A 15022-nucleotide genomic window follows, 5' to 3' on the forward strand; every position below is an offset into this window, starting at 1 on the left:
CCTTCCCTCCTGATGTTGAAGTCTGGACCAGTGTGGAAGATAGAATGAGCACACCACCTCCAATCTTCATCATCTACGCCCAAACTCCTCTTGTGTAGTGTGTGTGGGAGTCTCTCACAAGCATCACACTCAAAAAGCTATCTTTCTGTGGTGATTTATCCATCAGTTCAAGTGCTGGCTGCTGTAAAAGAGCTCCTTGTTTCTATGCTCACAAGTACCACTTACAGTACCAAGGGACTTTGGCCAAAACTAGCCAGTCTATATAACTACAAAAAAAGAAAAATAGTGCCTTCTGCTAGCTCAGATTATGATGTGCATGCAAAAATGGATGCACACATATATCTGAAATGGCAACACTGGCAATTTTGATAGTTCTCAAGCTGGTCCAATATGTCACTGTCAGTATGCTTAGTTGTCGGGTGTTTGTACCTCATGTGAACATCTTTTTCCAGACCTGGTAATAGGCTGCCATCCATAAAAGCATATTTAACTGTAAGTAGTATTTCTTCATACTGTTTACTTACTGTCTGTTTTCACTTTGTTTTGTCTCCCATTTATCAGCTAAAACAAAATGTAGGTGCTTTTATAAAACTTTTCAACAAAAGTTTTTGCTGCTAAAAAGGCCCAAACTCAGACCTCAGGTTTTGCCATGGGCTGTAAGCCCCGTGGTTCCTCAGAAACCAAAGTCAACACAGCACAAAGCCATTTCTGAGACCACAGAGGACTGGAGTGTTGAGCAGGTCTTCTCCTTTGCTCCAAGTGCACTTGGAATCCTTATTGTGCTGTTAGCTTACAAGACCCTAAGAGAAGAATTAGCACCTTGCAGTGTATCACTAGTGGAGACCAAAGTTGTCTCACTGTAAATAAGAGGTCTGCTACAATGGCAGTCTCAGTAAATAATCCTTGTGTCTGGATTCAGATTCTGACTTCTTTGTTCTAGCAAGATGTTGGATCTGATGGTCTGGAGTTTAATTCTTTGTGGAGCTGGAGAGCTAAAGAGAATCAAGAAAGAGAATTATGATTTTTGTATTGCCTCTACATTTGAAGATTGTGTATACTGCATGAGGAAACTTTCTCTATGTTTTCCAACAGAGAGTCATTGAAAATATGCCAGATACATTTAAATGAACCTATTAAAAAGTTTGGAAAATTTGGAAATATGTGGAAAAAATAAAGGGAAAAATTGAGTATTGCTTTCAAATTTTCAGACTTACATTTTAATGGAAATATTTAATTAAATGATGCCAAACTAGTATTTCATCTGCAGATCTTCATTTGGGCTTAAGATCTATGTGTCTTGGTAACCGTAGGAAAGTTGTTTTCTGAATACATAACTAGCTTCTGTAGCTCAAAAAAAGAAAAAATGTAAAAAAATTTTAGTAAAGATAGAAAATTTTGGCAATGTCCTGTGCTTTGTTACCTATTACTTACTCTTTTCAGACTGACGACATATGGCACTTAAGAAAGTTTTCCATTGTCTCTGACAAGATCAATCAGTGTCAGTGATCCATCAGAGTTTCTAGAAACTAATTGCTCTTCTGCTAGAACTTTCAGAAGACACCAGAGTGTTTGAAGAATCATAGTTTGAAATAGTTCAGGAAAATCCAGACATCTTGAAATCTGAGAATGGAGCCGACCAGTTGGTGTAGGCAATGTTGTTACTTGTTACTTGAACTACTTGCTCTTAAGCAGGTGCTTTCAACAGTTTATGAAGAGTTAATAGACATCTTTATAAATACTTGATAGTTTGGTTCAGCCTTTATAGGCTAATACTTCCTTGTCCATGACATGCTTAGAACATATGTAAATCATTCAAAGAACTTTTGAGTATTATATTGGTATTTCTATGTAGTTCATAAACTATGAACTGTTTTGTTTTCCATTTAGGGAGTTCTATACATTTAGTGATAAATGTCTAAGTATTTTTTGCCCCTTCAATTAGAGTCTATTATGAAGAATGTGAGTTTTGAAAACTTCTTGACAACTTCCGTAAAGAGTTCTTGCCAGTATTTTCATGTTCTGAAGATGCAGAACTCTGACTGTGATGTGACTCACTCTTTGTACCCTGGTACTTGTCAGTGTTTAGGGTTAACACAATCCACTGGCATAAAAAGGATAAATGGATGTTTGTGCCTCTCAGCACAAGTGTGCACCATTTTATGTAGTTGGGAGTGTACACAGAACCACTAACCAATCCACGGAAGATACGGGGGCCAGAAATACTGAAACAGCAAACTAATAGAATCACTGAATAGTTTGCATTAGAAGGGACCTTTAAAGTTGCAACCCACCTGCAGTGAGCAGGGACTTCTTCAACTAGATTAGGATGCTCAGAGCTCTGTCCAACCTGACCAGGAATGTTTCCAGGCATGAGGCATCCATCATGTCTCTGGAAAACCTGTGGCAGTGTTTGACCACCCTCACTGTAAAAATTTCTTCCTTGTACCTAGTCTAAATCTTCCCTCTTTTAGTTTAAAACCATTACCCCTTGTCCTATCATACAAACCCTACTAAAATATTTTTCCCCATTTTTCTTATAAATCTCCTTTAAGTTTTCAAAAGCTTCAATAGGATCTCTGTCTTCTCCAGACCAAACAACCACAACTACCTCAGCTTTTCCTCAAAGGAGAGGTGTTCCATCCCTCTGATTATTTTTGTGGGCCTCCTCTGGACCCACTCCAGCAGGTCCATGTCTTTCCTGTGCTGAGAAACCTTAAAGAAGCATCCTACCAGTTTCAACGGCAGCAACTAGAGGTGCTATGAGAAATTGTTACAAATTATCTGCATAAATCTTAGTTATCCCAGTTTCCCTAAATAAAACTGAGTCACAGGGCCAAAGGGGTTTTAAGGCTGTCAGTGAATCTTCAACACACAGATTCCAAGCTTCAAGCATCCCTGATGCTACAGTCCCCAGCAGCACCTACAGGGCATCAAGATTCAGTTCTGTGGAAAGGGATTTGAACTTGCAGTGATATGCACTTCCCCTACCTAGTGCAGAGAAGCAGCACTTCTGCAGGGTCTCATTCTGAGACTCCTCATCTCATCAGCAGGTCAGAGACCCTGTTACTGGTAGCCAATCAGTTGCAAGGTCCTAGCCTGGCAATAAGGCAGAGCTAGGAAATCAGCATCAATACTTCAGACTATAGAAAGTGTCCTTTCTTTCTAACCCTGAATCTATTTTGGCTTTTAAAAGATAACACAGCAATCTGTCCTGTCATCTGTTCTATCACAGCACTTGTACTGTTACATATTGTGGCTCCCAAGAACAGAAAATAAAGTAGAAAAACTTGACAAAATCCATAGTTAAAAGCCAGGTTATTTTTAAATTCGGGTTTTGTTTTGTGGAAAATGGATTACTTTTTCTTTTCTTAGTCCAAAGTTGATCTGTGAGGCAAAAAAAAAAAAAAAAAAGCTGTAGCCTTAGTGACATGATTGGCTTTCTGAATTGCCTGGCATTTGTATTTTGGTATTAATCTGGGCTGTTAGAGAAGTAAACAGCAGTTTGTGATTGGTGACTGCAAAACTTGATTCACAGAGCACATGCACTCATCTGAAAATATTTTAGTTCTTAGGCTGTATTTCTGACCTTTCCAGCACTCTTAATATTTTTTCATTGATATTTGATCCTGATGGGAAGTAAAAGCAAAGACACTGCTACCTGGATAGTGAGAATAATAGGGATTCATATCTACTTTTTAGTGGCAGAATGAGGCAATGAAAGTAAAAAATCCCACGGCACAAATTATTGTAAATCTGATAAATTCTGCAGCATGAGGATTTTTTGTCTGGAATGTGTATCTTGGATAAACTCAATGTCTTCAGTAGCTGCTGTATTCAATGCCTGGAGAAGAGAACTGTAATTTTTGAAACTAGAAGGCTACCAAGGAAGAAAGTGAGAACTTTGGTGGATCTGCCAGGGCAACTTGTCTAGTTTATGTCTCTTGAATTACAAATAGATCTGTGAGTAGCAGAGCTGAGGAAGATACAATTTCATGTTAGCATCTTCTGGGGATCTAATAGTGTCTGCACCATGGTTAAACCTTACTCAACAGCTGGCATAGGCTGAAATGGTGAGATATTAGGGTGGGACTGGGTATGTGCATATAAAGAAAGTGACATGTCATAAGAGGGATTGTTTTTTAAAGTGTTCTTCTCTTACTAGCCTGGTTTTCTGTGAAATATGCTGTGTCTTACTTCTCTGCTGCATAATAGATAAAGCCTTCTTTTTTTCTTCTGTCCACTCATAGAATGCAGCAGCAGCAGCCTGCCAAGTAGTTTAGGTATTAATAAGGGTACTGCCATAGGCTCCAGTTGCCATTAGCTCAAATGCTGTCTTGGGCCAATGTAGTTACATTGCTTTTGGTGCTGGAACACTCTAGGCTTCCTGGAAATGTGTGGTGCTGGTTTCCTGTCCATGTTCTGTGGGAAAAACTGGCCCATTCTTAAGGCCTTTATTTAAGCTGATGGCATTGTCTCAGCCCTAACAGATTTAGCAGGACAACTTCCTTAAGGAAAGATTTACCAATATGAATAAATGAAATACATTGGGTTTGTGAGAATTTATACCCAGAGTTTACAAATGAAGTGTGATAAAGTCACTGTGGGTTGAAGGTGAAATAAGGTGTATCATAAACAAGGACTTCACTGTTTAGCAATGCCTGCATATATGAAACATTTCATTTAAGTTCATTTTAAGCCCTGCATTTTGCTGCCTCAGTGTTCACTTTTCCCCCACCTGTAAATCATAGGGTGAGTGTTTGAAGAAGATCATATGTCTCAGAGCGTGCAGGTGAGTGGAAGGTTAAACATTGTGACTGGTATTCAGGTGACTCTTGTGCAATCAATCCCAGTGATATGATACTCAGTCAAAAGAACTGACAGTCATGGCGAGAAGAAAAGGGAGGAGGAAGATGAAGGGAAGGCTCTTGAATGTGTTTTCAAACATTGCATTAAAAAGAAAAAAAGAGACCTGGTCTTTGATTCTTGGCTGCAGCTGGGTCTCTGGCAGGTATGAGGATGTGCTGAGTCTTGCCCAAGTGTTCAGGAACACAGGGGCTGGAATCCAGAACCCCCCTGTTCACATTCTTCCTGAGGTGGAAGGCAGAGGGGGAGGGAGCCAGGACCTTGGCTGTATCCTATGAAACAGTGACTGTTTCTTTGCATAGTCACAGAAGAGCCAAATATATTTGCTTGATGCATCTTGTTGTATCTTGCAAAGCAAGAGAGTACAACAAGAAAGAAAATGTGGTATTTTTTTCTGCAGTAAGATGCTGAAATGCATCAAAGATTTTGATGCTCATAAATACACAAGAAAGGCAATGTTTAGATAGTCCAAAGAAGATTCTAAGGGTGATTTGTAAATTCTGTTCAGCATGGAGCTCAGGGTTTAATGGGCCAGTTCTAGCAACGGTATCCACACAGCTATCTTTATACAGTAGCTAAAAGAAATTAGTTTAAACCTTAAGCCAAGAGACAGAAAATCCCTTTGCATTCTTTTCCAGTTACCATTTCAGTGAAGTGCTCTCAGCATACTGGTAGCTTCCTAATGGTTAGCACAGATTTCATATTCTTGCCATTATGTTCACAAACGTATACCTGATTGGCAAAAAGTCCTTCTGAGGGAGAAGAGGTAGTGGAGGGTGTTCATAGAGGACACATGAAACTTCATATTTCCATAGGCCTTCGGAGGGATACCAAGAGTGATTTAGAATCTGAGGAAAGGTGGGACACAGAGACAATGAGACAGCTGTGGATGACAATGCACTCCTAAGCAGTTTTGCAGTTCTGTACAAGGAGTAAGAGGTACAGAATAAAGGCATGGACCCAAAGTGATGTGTAATCAGGTATATTATCCTCTTAAAAGTGAAGGATGCCTATGCTCTCCTTTGCTTTCTATCTTGCTGCAGCAGAGAGTGCAGCTATCTGAGTACATTTGCTGTCACACCTGACACAGTTACTGTGAGAACAGTCGGGCTCCAAGGTCACTGCACACCAGACACTGGGGAAATGTAAATACAGTTTATCTTAGAAAGATGTTAGAGGTGGCTTGAACCCCTCAGCCTGCCCTGCCCCTCCCCACCCTCCAATGAACTACGTACCTTTTTAACACCATCACCGGGGAGGTCTTTGATTACATGTATTTTATTTAGTTGCACACAATAACTGGGTGCAGCACAGCAGAAAGGACATAAAAACTAACTAGGGGAATAACTATCCTCCTCTGTGTAGGTCTAGTGACATCCACTAGACCACTAGACATCCACTGTTGCTATATCATGATTCTAAGGCAGCTTTATGAAAACTTCTGTCTACTTCAATGGATGCAGCAAGGGAGAGTGTCCTCTAAATACAGAAGTTTCCAGCTACTAGCAAAGGTATCTTATATGGAATTTACTTTAGGATTTCATAGCCGTCAGTTTCCTTACAGCTGCCTTTTCTTATACAATCATTAAATCACATATGTTTTGCAAATGCTGGCAGGGTTTTCAAGTGCCTAATGCAAAATGGAAAGAGGACATTTGTCCTTAAAGTGAACAATTTTTCTTCCTGGAATAAAGCACTTTTTCCAAGATATACTGGCTCATTGCTTTTAGTGGCACTCAAGCTACCTTCTTTCTGGAAACAGTGGAACACTTGTCCTTTGAAACCCCAGGCTTTTCAAGATGTCTCAAATCTGACATCCCAAAATTAAGGTACTCTACAGAATCCCGGCTATTATCTTTACTCAGCCCAGGTGGCCTCACATTCCACCATGGGGAATTTCTTTAGCATGAATTTCTAGTTAAGTCTTAAATCTCTCTCAGGAAGAGCTGCTACTTTATTGTTCTATTCTGTATTAAAATACAAAACCACATTAACCAAACCTAAGGCAGTGCTTATGAATCCAGAATGAACGTGGCAAGTTGACTCCATAAGCTTGAAATTACATACCAAATCAAATTTTTCCAAATGGCACTCTATAAAACAACATGTAATTTCCTCACTTACACATTTGATATGTTGTGAGCCTGGACAGAAATAACATCACTTGGAAAGAACCTAGTTCAAAATAATGAGGAAGGGAACTCTTGCAGTAGTAGGTCAGAAAGCACTTGTGGCTGTGGGGATCTCTTATCAACCTTATTTTTTTCTCATCATTATTAATATGGGTAAAGCTAATTAAATGTCTTAGGTGCACTGGAGATATAGAGAACACATACATATTTTGTACCTGTAGTAGCTTTATCTATCTCCTCACTTGCTTAATTACTAAAGCTAAAGTTGTTCAGACTCACAAAGGCCATTTTTATGCAAAATAGGGAATTACTTCGAGCTCAGGAGAAGAACAAGTGAAATATAGTCCTACTCGAATATCATATGGCCTTTGGGATCCACTGGAAACAGGAGTGTCAGACTAAGAACATAGCTTATACTTTCCTTGAGATGCAGGTCTTGCATCTAATTCTGTTAGAAGTTAAGATGACCATTTTCTACCTCTGCCATAATGAACAGGCCATTTCAAAGAAAAACGTTGAATGTGGTCATATAGTCTCCACCACAAAGCCTGGCTGTGTGATCCCTTGATACTGATACAATCACTGATTCCTGGCTGTGATTCTTAGGGCTTATATTCTATGCCTGGTTCTGCTATTACCATACGTACCTGTGTTCTAAGTATGCCTGTATGGAATATTCTGCTGCATGCATTTGAGGTTCCACTACCTGCACTGTTATGTAGAAATAGACATACTGTAAAATCACAAGTGCATTAAGCCTTTAAGAAAAATGATATGGAAAGACACAGATCAGTGAACAGGCAGTGGAAAACTGAGCAAAATTATCAGATCAGAATTTGGGTTTTGTGAAACATAGTGTGATAGTGTGTAGCTGCAGTGTGTAGCAACTTCTTCCAAAAAAAATACATTTGAAGTAGTTATGTAAAGTAAAAATAGATCCATACACAGACAATCTGGAGCTTCCTGGAAAAAAACACCTTCAATGCCACCTTTTTATGTACAGATTTCCATCACTGTACTCTGGCTGTGCAGGTGTGCCATAAGTCATTCCTGACAATCCCACCTGCCATGATTAATATTGACCAAGTATAAAGGAGAACTGTCTGTTTGGCAGCTTGCACAGATGTTGCAGCAGGGCAGTCCAGAGTCTGGTTGCAGCTGGCAGAAAGCTCCACTCTGTGGCTGCAGAGCTGTGCCTGTCCCAGTGTCAGGCTGGTCACCAGCACACGTGGTAACAGCCTCAGCCCTTGGGATCTGTGCCAGCAGGGAGTGACATTGCCCGCTCCTGGCTGTGCCTCTTGCTAGAAAAGAGGCCCATTGCAGGAGATGGTGAAAGAAGCTACTCTGGCAGCTCCATGTCCTCTGAGAATTCCCTCTATACAACAGAGATCACTCAGTCAAATTCAGCAGACTTACGGATGTTTTGAGCATCCCAGAGAACAAATTGATCAGTGACCCAGTTCTTTCATTCCATTTGATTGCTTTATTGAGCCAGGATTCCTGATGCCAAAGGGATCCCCAGGGTCTGATAAATTTGGTGTGAAAAGAGATGTTTGAATTAAGAACTTCATGGATGAAGAGGGCACAACAGATCAAAACAACTTTGACTATTCCTGCTTCTATTTAGAAACTGCAGTAATATTTGGAGTCTGCCTGCAGGTTTTAAATGGAAAGATTGCCTTTCTCTGCTGTAGTGTAATGTCTAACACATTATATATAGTAGGCATATAATGCAGTTATGATACTGTTATGTGTAATTCACCTTTTGTAAGCAGAGATAAAGAAAGGAAGCTCCTACTTCCATCAGGTTTGTAATTTAAAGTGTATCCAAAACCTAGTAGCAAAAAAAATGTGCATGCCTATGAGTGGAAGAGGCTGTAGGAGCGTGTCCTCTGCATGTGGGATGGAATTTTTTTGGTTTTTTCAGCTACTTCAAAGGAAGTAGCTGCTAAAGCTTTGCACTTGTATTAGAGGTGCCCATATTTGCTGAATGGTACATTTACTGGCTTTATTTCTGATAGCAAACATTTGTGTCTTGCAATCATATTCCTCAAGTGTGGATCATTCTCCCTCAGTTCATGAACAGCCCTCCATTCAGAAGCCCTCTGAAAGCCTCTGACACAACTCCTGCAATTGAGAAATTTTGTTTTTCTTTTGTCTACCTCTATTTGTACCATTCCCATACACTAAACTTCATGAAGCATAGACTGTGACTGGTATGCTTAGAAAGTATCTGCAGTATTATGAATGTCACTGCAAACTACTAATTTCAATGAAGTCTTCAATCATCCAAATGCGCTAGCAACCTTACATATGTAAGATAAAAGTAGTCCCAGTTGAGTGAGAATAAGAAGTCACAAATGATAAGAGTCAAATGAGATCATTCCCACATATAAAGTGATGGTGATCATGATTATGCAAAACACCAGGTTTGCCAGAAATTCATTGTTCTGCCATCAAAAGATATTCATGCTTTCATAGTCATTTTCTGCAGCAAGCACTAACAAGAAAGCAGTTTGGAAAAAAAATGTCTGAAAGGCCCATTTTACAACTTGGGAATGTGAGAGATTACATCAATCTGGAGGTTTCTGACGATTACATGTAGCAATTGAAAATCCAAAAATTAAAGGTTAATATCCAGTCATTAACGAATCACAAATGCCCATTGTTGTCAGGCTTTCCTGTGTATTACTTACAGCTTCTTCTAATTCTTCAGGACTTACTCATGGATGACTTATAACTCACGCTGGCATTAGTACTGTATACAGTAAATTATGTAAGATGATTGCACAAAGTGCCTCTCCCATGATGTAACTAACATTAAACTGTTAATCATAAACCTAGGGCTTCTCAGCTTTCACGGAAATGCAGCTGTTATACAGCCAGGTGAAACACTCTCCGAGGAGTCTGGTGAAGTTGCTCTGTTCTTGCTGACATTTGTTGAAAGCCATATGCTGCATATAAACCAAGAAGACAGCAAAGCCTTGCTACAAAAACGTAAACCTTTGTGTATGGAAAGGACGCTGAATTTTGAAAAACTGCTTTATTTTAGCAAGGACATGTTTTTATTTGGTCTTTTCCAGACACATAGCAAAACCTAACCCTAAGGGAAATCATTTGCTACAGCTTAGTGGTGTGTTGTATTATTCTCTGACAAGATTTGTTTGTCAGTTTTAAAAGCAGTTTATAAACCAGTCATGTAGATCAAACACAGAAAGCTGAAACATTCTGAAACATTCATCATGCAAGAGGTTTTTTCCCTTAAAACAAATCCTCTTTCCTTTTTGCTAGCTTGACTAACATGAACTTTTACTCTAATGATGACTGGAAAAAAAAAAGGTAATCTTTTAAGCTGGAGTTGTGTGTGTCAGCTGGAGTGTACCATTCCTAGAGTGTTATTAATCATAAGCCAGTCTATAAAACAATGTTTCTCTGCATGGGGCGTGCTAACTAGCTTCCAACGACACTGAGTTTAGCCTAGCCTTATTCTCCAGTGATCTAAATCTACAAGTAATGCCTATTTCACCTCAAGAGGTGTGTTTTTCACATCCCATCTTTTGTTTTATTGCATCTTTTTTATGCTCTTCTGACATTCTTGTCCTTCTGTAGGTAACTGTTATATTGTGTTTATGGAAGGCATATGCAGAAGCTGGGTACTGTTGCAAAGAACCATGCTAAAGCACAGTACCTTACAGTATAGGAAATAATGAGAAATACATGGGAGTGGTCTGGATCAGTTCCTAACAACCTGAATGTTCTGATGGGAAACTCGTTAGACAGTAACTGTGTCTCTATCTACTGATATCATCACCAAAAATATTTTCTTCCTCTTAGATTCAGTGCTAATGAAAAAAAATCGGTAGGTGTAAAGTATTTTAAAATCTTCCAGGCATTTCTAGGCAGGTGAGTATATAATGGTTCACCTTCATTGATACAGTTCTGTTCCTTTATGCATGTTTGGGCTTCTCCAAAGCCAGCAATACTTTTCTTTATGCTCTTCAGGAAGGGACCAGGTGTAATTGCAAAAGAATAGTGCAGTGTACCCTCTTCATGCACAGTGGTTGTGAGTGCTTTTTGCCACTGCAAAACTAGTATGTCCAACTGTTAAAGAGAGCTTCATATTATGACAGTCTGTTCCAGCCTCAAAAGACAGGAAGACAGGTTAGATGCGGAGAAAAAAAATTTTGAAAAGGACTGAATTAATAAAATAATGTTCCATTAAATCTGTAGACCCAAGGTTTTAGGACTTGCCAGTGAGAATGGAATGAAGTACAAAACAGTTACACTTTTTTGTTATGATACTCATGACTATGAACAAACCATTTCCATAATTCATGCACAGAATTATACTGAAGGGCGCAAGGGTCACGTATCTCAATGATTAGCATAACACCTTAAGAAAGGAAGAGGATAATTCCATTTTGCAGTGTAATGATTATTTCTGACTATGATGCCATCTTTGAGTTACAAATAGTAAAAGAGTGAACCTACCCCTACGGAGCTAACTTTGCATATGGTCCATGTTCTCTAGTCCAGATGCCTCGTAATTCTTCAGTAACAGAAAATTTGCAGGTCAAAATTCTTTACTCCTGTGAATTTTCTTAATTTCACTTCAATTTCCACAGCAGGTCTTCCCAAGATGTGCTGTTTACCCCACAGGACTATAGGAAAGAGTTTGAAGTAGCCCATGAACTAAATATTTCTTGCTTATTTCTCTGAAAGACACTGACAATAGTTGATGAAGCAGTAGATTTTTCATGTCTGCTCCTGTGCTTTGCAAGGCCTGATAAAGAGTTTGGAATTCTGCTTTCAGGATGAGGATATGGGGAGTGGGATAAATCTCCTCCTCCTCTGTGCTCACATAACCTGACAGAGAGTTGAGCGCAGTTCTCTTTCTACTCTGGCAGTACCCAAACTAGCTAAATTGAGAAATTTAGGATTTTAGAGAGTAATTAAAAACTTTCATACGATATATGTGTTTTAAGAATCCATTTGCAAAGGGAGGATTTTACACAAGTTTTCTATCAACAGTAAACTATGGTTGAAACTTGCTGTTTCTCCTTTCTGTGTCCTGCTGGGTGTTGAGTTTTCTTTGGTAGCACATCCTTACCTGTCAGTCACTTGCCCAGGCAGAGCTGAGTCAGACCTCAGCCTGCAAGTCCATGTCTAGAGTTGTCCCCAGTGTCCCAGTCCTCTTTGGCTGGCACTGGCACATTTTGCCTGGGGCTGCTGGTGGCTGAACTCTGTACTTGATGACATGGTGGAAAGAGGCTTAAAATGTTGCAATAGGTGCAAAAGTCAATGTGTCACTGTCGCTGCGTGTAATGGCCTTACGTCAGTGCAGTGGCATGACATGTCACTGTTTTCTTCCACTGCAGGCCATATACAGCCTGTTACACTTTGATCTGCTCAGCAAACCAGAGCGGATTCCTTTTGTCTGTAAACAGCAGCTGGGTGAAAGGAAAGGGTAATGGAGCCTGAAGGTATTTGATGCATCGGCATTAACTTTGAATATATTCGCTGACCAGATAACAGCCCATATGTGCACTGCCAGTGTCAGTTTGTAGTTGTTACTGCTTCTAGAGCACAGTTGTGGTAAAAAACGATCTGCTCTGATTTCACCTTGGGAGGTGTGATTCTGGAGGGAAAACGTGGCCTGGCTAAATCTATGTGCTGTGCCTTCCTGTGACCCTCTTGTCACATGAGCTATTTCAAATAAGACTTTCTTTGTTCTTGGCAAAAAGGACATATTCTTTGGTGGGTGGCTTGCCTGTCCTGTTACTGCTCAATATGGATTTTCACATTTTAGATGTTCCAACTACGCAAATGGAGCAGGTCTGTACTGTTCATCAGATGTAAAGCTAACTTTAAAAGAGCATATGGAGGCATATGAAAGGTTTGCACTGCAGTTAAATCTGTCTGAGGATCAAGGAGGACCAAGTAATTTAGAACAAATTCTTGCATTTTAAAACATCTATCCTTAATCTGGGGCAAGCGTGCCTGAAGCTTTACAGATAAAATAATCTCATCCAACCTCATGTCACATTTTCTAAGCAAATGTTCATGGTTCACATCTGCTTTATTTACTATCTGTTAGATTTAATGCATTCTTACATATTAGAAAAGAAATATATCTTCAGATAAACGTGGTTTAAAAATGGGATTATAATCCCAGGGCCCTCAAACACTCATGTTTCAGTGAGTAGAAGCAGATTTTTCTGATACAGTTGGGGCAGAAATGTTTCTTGTATGGCTCATACTGTGTAAAATGATATAGAACAGTTCTCTCTTTCAGTATTAAATCACTTACTTATAACAAGCATGGATTTTGAGTGCAAAATTTGTTAATGCTTACAGTAAAGTGTAGAATGTGAGACATATTAAAATTCTTAGAATACCGAAGGGTGTGAACCAGATTTGGAAATACGATAGTGGGTTTAACACCTCTTTTAAAATGAGGCAGATGTAGAATAATCTAATCAAGATGTGTATCCAAAGTATGAAAAGAAATCTATTCTGAACCCAACTTCCTGCAGTCATGAAGTGTACATCCATGAAGCTCTCAAATAAAGCAATGTGCAATCAATCCATGCTTCTTCCTCTTAGAGAACAGAGCAAATGTGAACTATTCATTATTCTAACAGTACTTCATTTTTTTGTGTATTGTGTACACAATCCTGTGTTTTTGCAAAATCCTGCTCTAAAAGTAAACCTTGAAAGCAATTGCAAGTGCAGAGGCAAATGTGCCATCTCATGTGCATTCACATGAGGTCAGCTGATTACATGTGATTATAAACATGCTGTTGATTGTGGTGGAGTGGCCAGGCCTCACGAAGGCTTTGTGTGGAATTATGGATTTGCAAATGCAAAGTGTCTGAAACCACTTGCAGTGACAGCAAGACTGCTGCAGGACACAAACAAATTTTGTCCTAACCCTGTGAAATTAACAGCATTCCTCTGTTTGGTTTGACCCTGGTTAAAGCAGGTTGAAACAAGGAAAGCTCTTTCCTTAGCATGCAAAGTAGGTAATGCTGGGGTGAAAGGCAGGTTTAAGCATAAAAGTGGTAGGGGAAAAAGGCCTTTTGCCTTAGCAGAAAAAAAAGGAGCCACCTTGATTGTTTTCTGTGCTTTTCTCTATCTCATCTTTACAACATTAATCTGAAGATCTTTTAACATTACTAAGTTCACTGATTTTTCCTGTTGCTGAAATATCATTTAATTTTAGCTGCTTTTAGTTAGATATCTGTAGCAGTAATCAATTGCCTAAACAGACCTGTATTGCCATTTGAGAGGCCCTAAGGTCCTGCCATAGCACTGGCAGGTATGATACAGGACCTAAGGCAAATTGTTGCTCTTCTGGGGCAGCAGTGGTTATATTAGGGCATCTCACATGGGACCAGACCCTTGAATTTAGTCCATAGCCTCAACAAATTGTCTTGGCTTCTTGTGTGGTCAGACAAGAGAAGAGAGAGGCTCTTTCAGCAGATGGTTGTGAGTGCCTGTCTTAGGCATTGAGTCATTCCTGTAAAGTATTTGTCTGTTCTTTTACCAGGGAGTGCAGGCAATGAGGTAAGTTTAGGATTTCTAATTTGTGGATGACAGAAGTCAGTTATGGTAAATCTTGTTCTCTGAAAACAAAAAAATATGGAAATTATGGGCTTTTAATATAAAGAGTTTGATTTCATAGTGTTATTAAGATTTATCACTATAGATGAACTGTGGGAAGTCTCAAGGATAAAACTAGCTAAAACTCCTCTTTAATTAAAGGTGCAACTGAAAATCTGAATTACAATTTTTTCCTAGAATCAGTTGGTATTTAAAGAATTACAGAAAGGATTTTATTTGTTTAATCAACCAGAGGAACTTTGCAGTGTAACTGGAAGATAAAGATATATCTTTGTATTAAGCCATTGCTCTCCATTTTAAACTGGCTCCTCAACTGTCACCTGTCTAAAGCAGATTTGTTGCAGCTGTAATGATCTGGAGATACAAATGAAGCATAAGTTGTGAGTGGTAACATTGTGCTA

The 15022-nt window shown here is 39.3% G+C and overlaps 1 protein-coding gene across 13 annotated transcripts in view; it reads left to right on the top strand.

Moving 5' to 3' along the window:
* CABCOCO1 (ciliary associated calcium binding coiled-coil 1) overlaps positions 1–15022 on the top strand; it is a 264326-nt gene that overhangs the window by 4683 nt on the left and 244621 nt on the right. For 8 of the 13 annotated variants that reach the window (XR_006016913.1, XR_006016914.1, XR_006016912.1 and 5 more), the window contains exon 1: positions 9846–9992. The exons of 3 other annotated variants lie outside the window; for them this stretch is intronic. Coding sequence is in view for 4 of the 10 variants with exons in the window: in XM_042033359.1 (XP_041889293.1) it covers positions 9947–9992 (46 nt within the window). In the remaining 6 variants the exon portion in view is untranslated. Of the gene's footprint in view, positions 1–9845; positions 9993–12142; positions 12479–15022 lie in introns of those variants that run through there. 2 more of the 13 variants (XM_042033353.1, XM_042033356.1) reach the window with 2 other exon arrangements.

This window comes from Corvus kubaryi, unplaced genomic scaffold (genome assembly GCF_017639235.1).
Source record: "Corvus kubaryi isolate FWS band 111438036 unplaced genomic scaffold, C.kubaryi_AGA036_p1.0 37357, whole genome shotgun sequence".
NCBI lineage: Eukaryota > Metazoa > Chordata > Aves > Passeriformes > Corvidae > Corvus > Corvus kubaryi.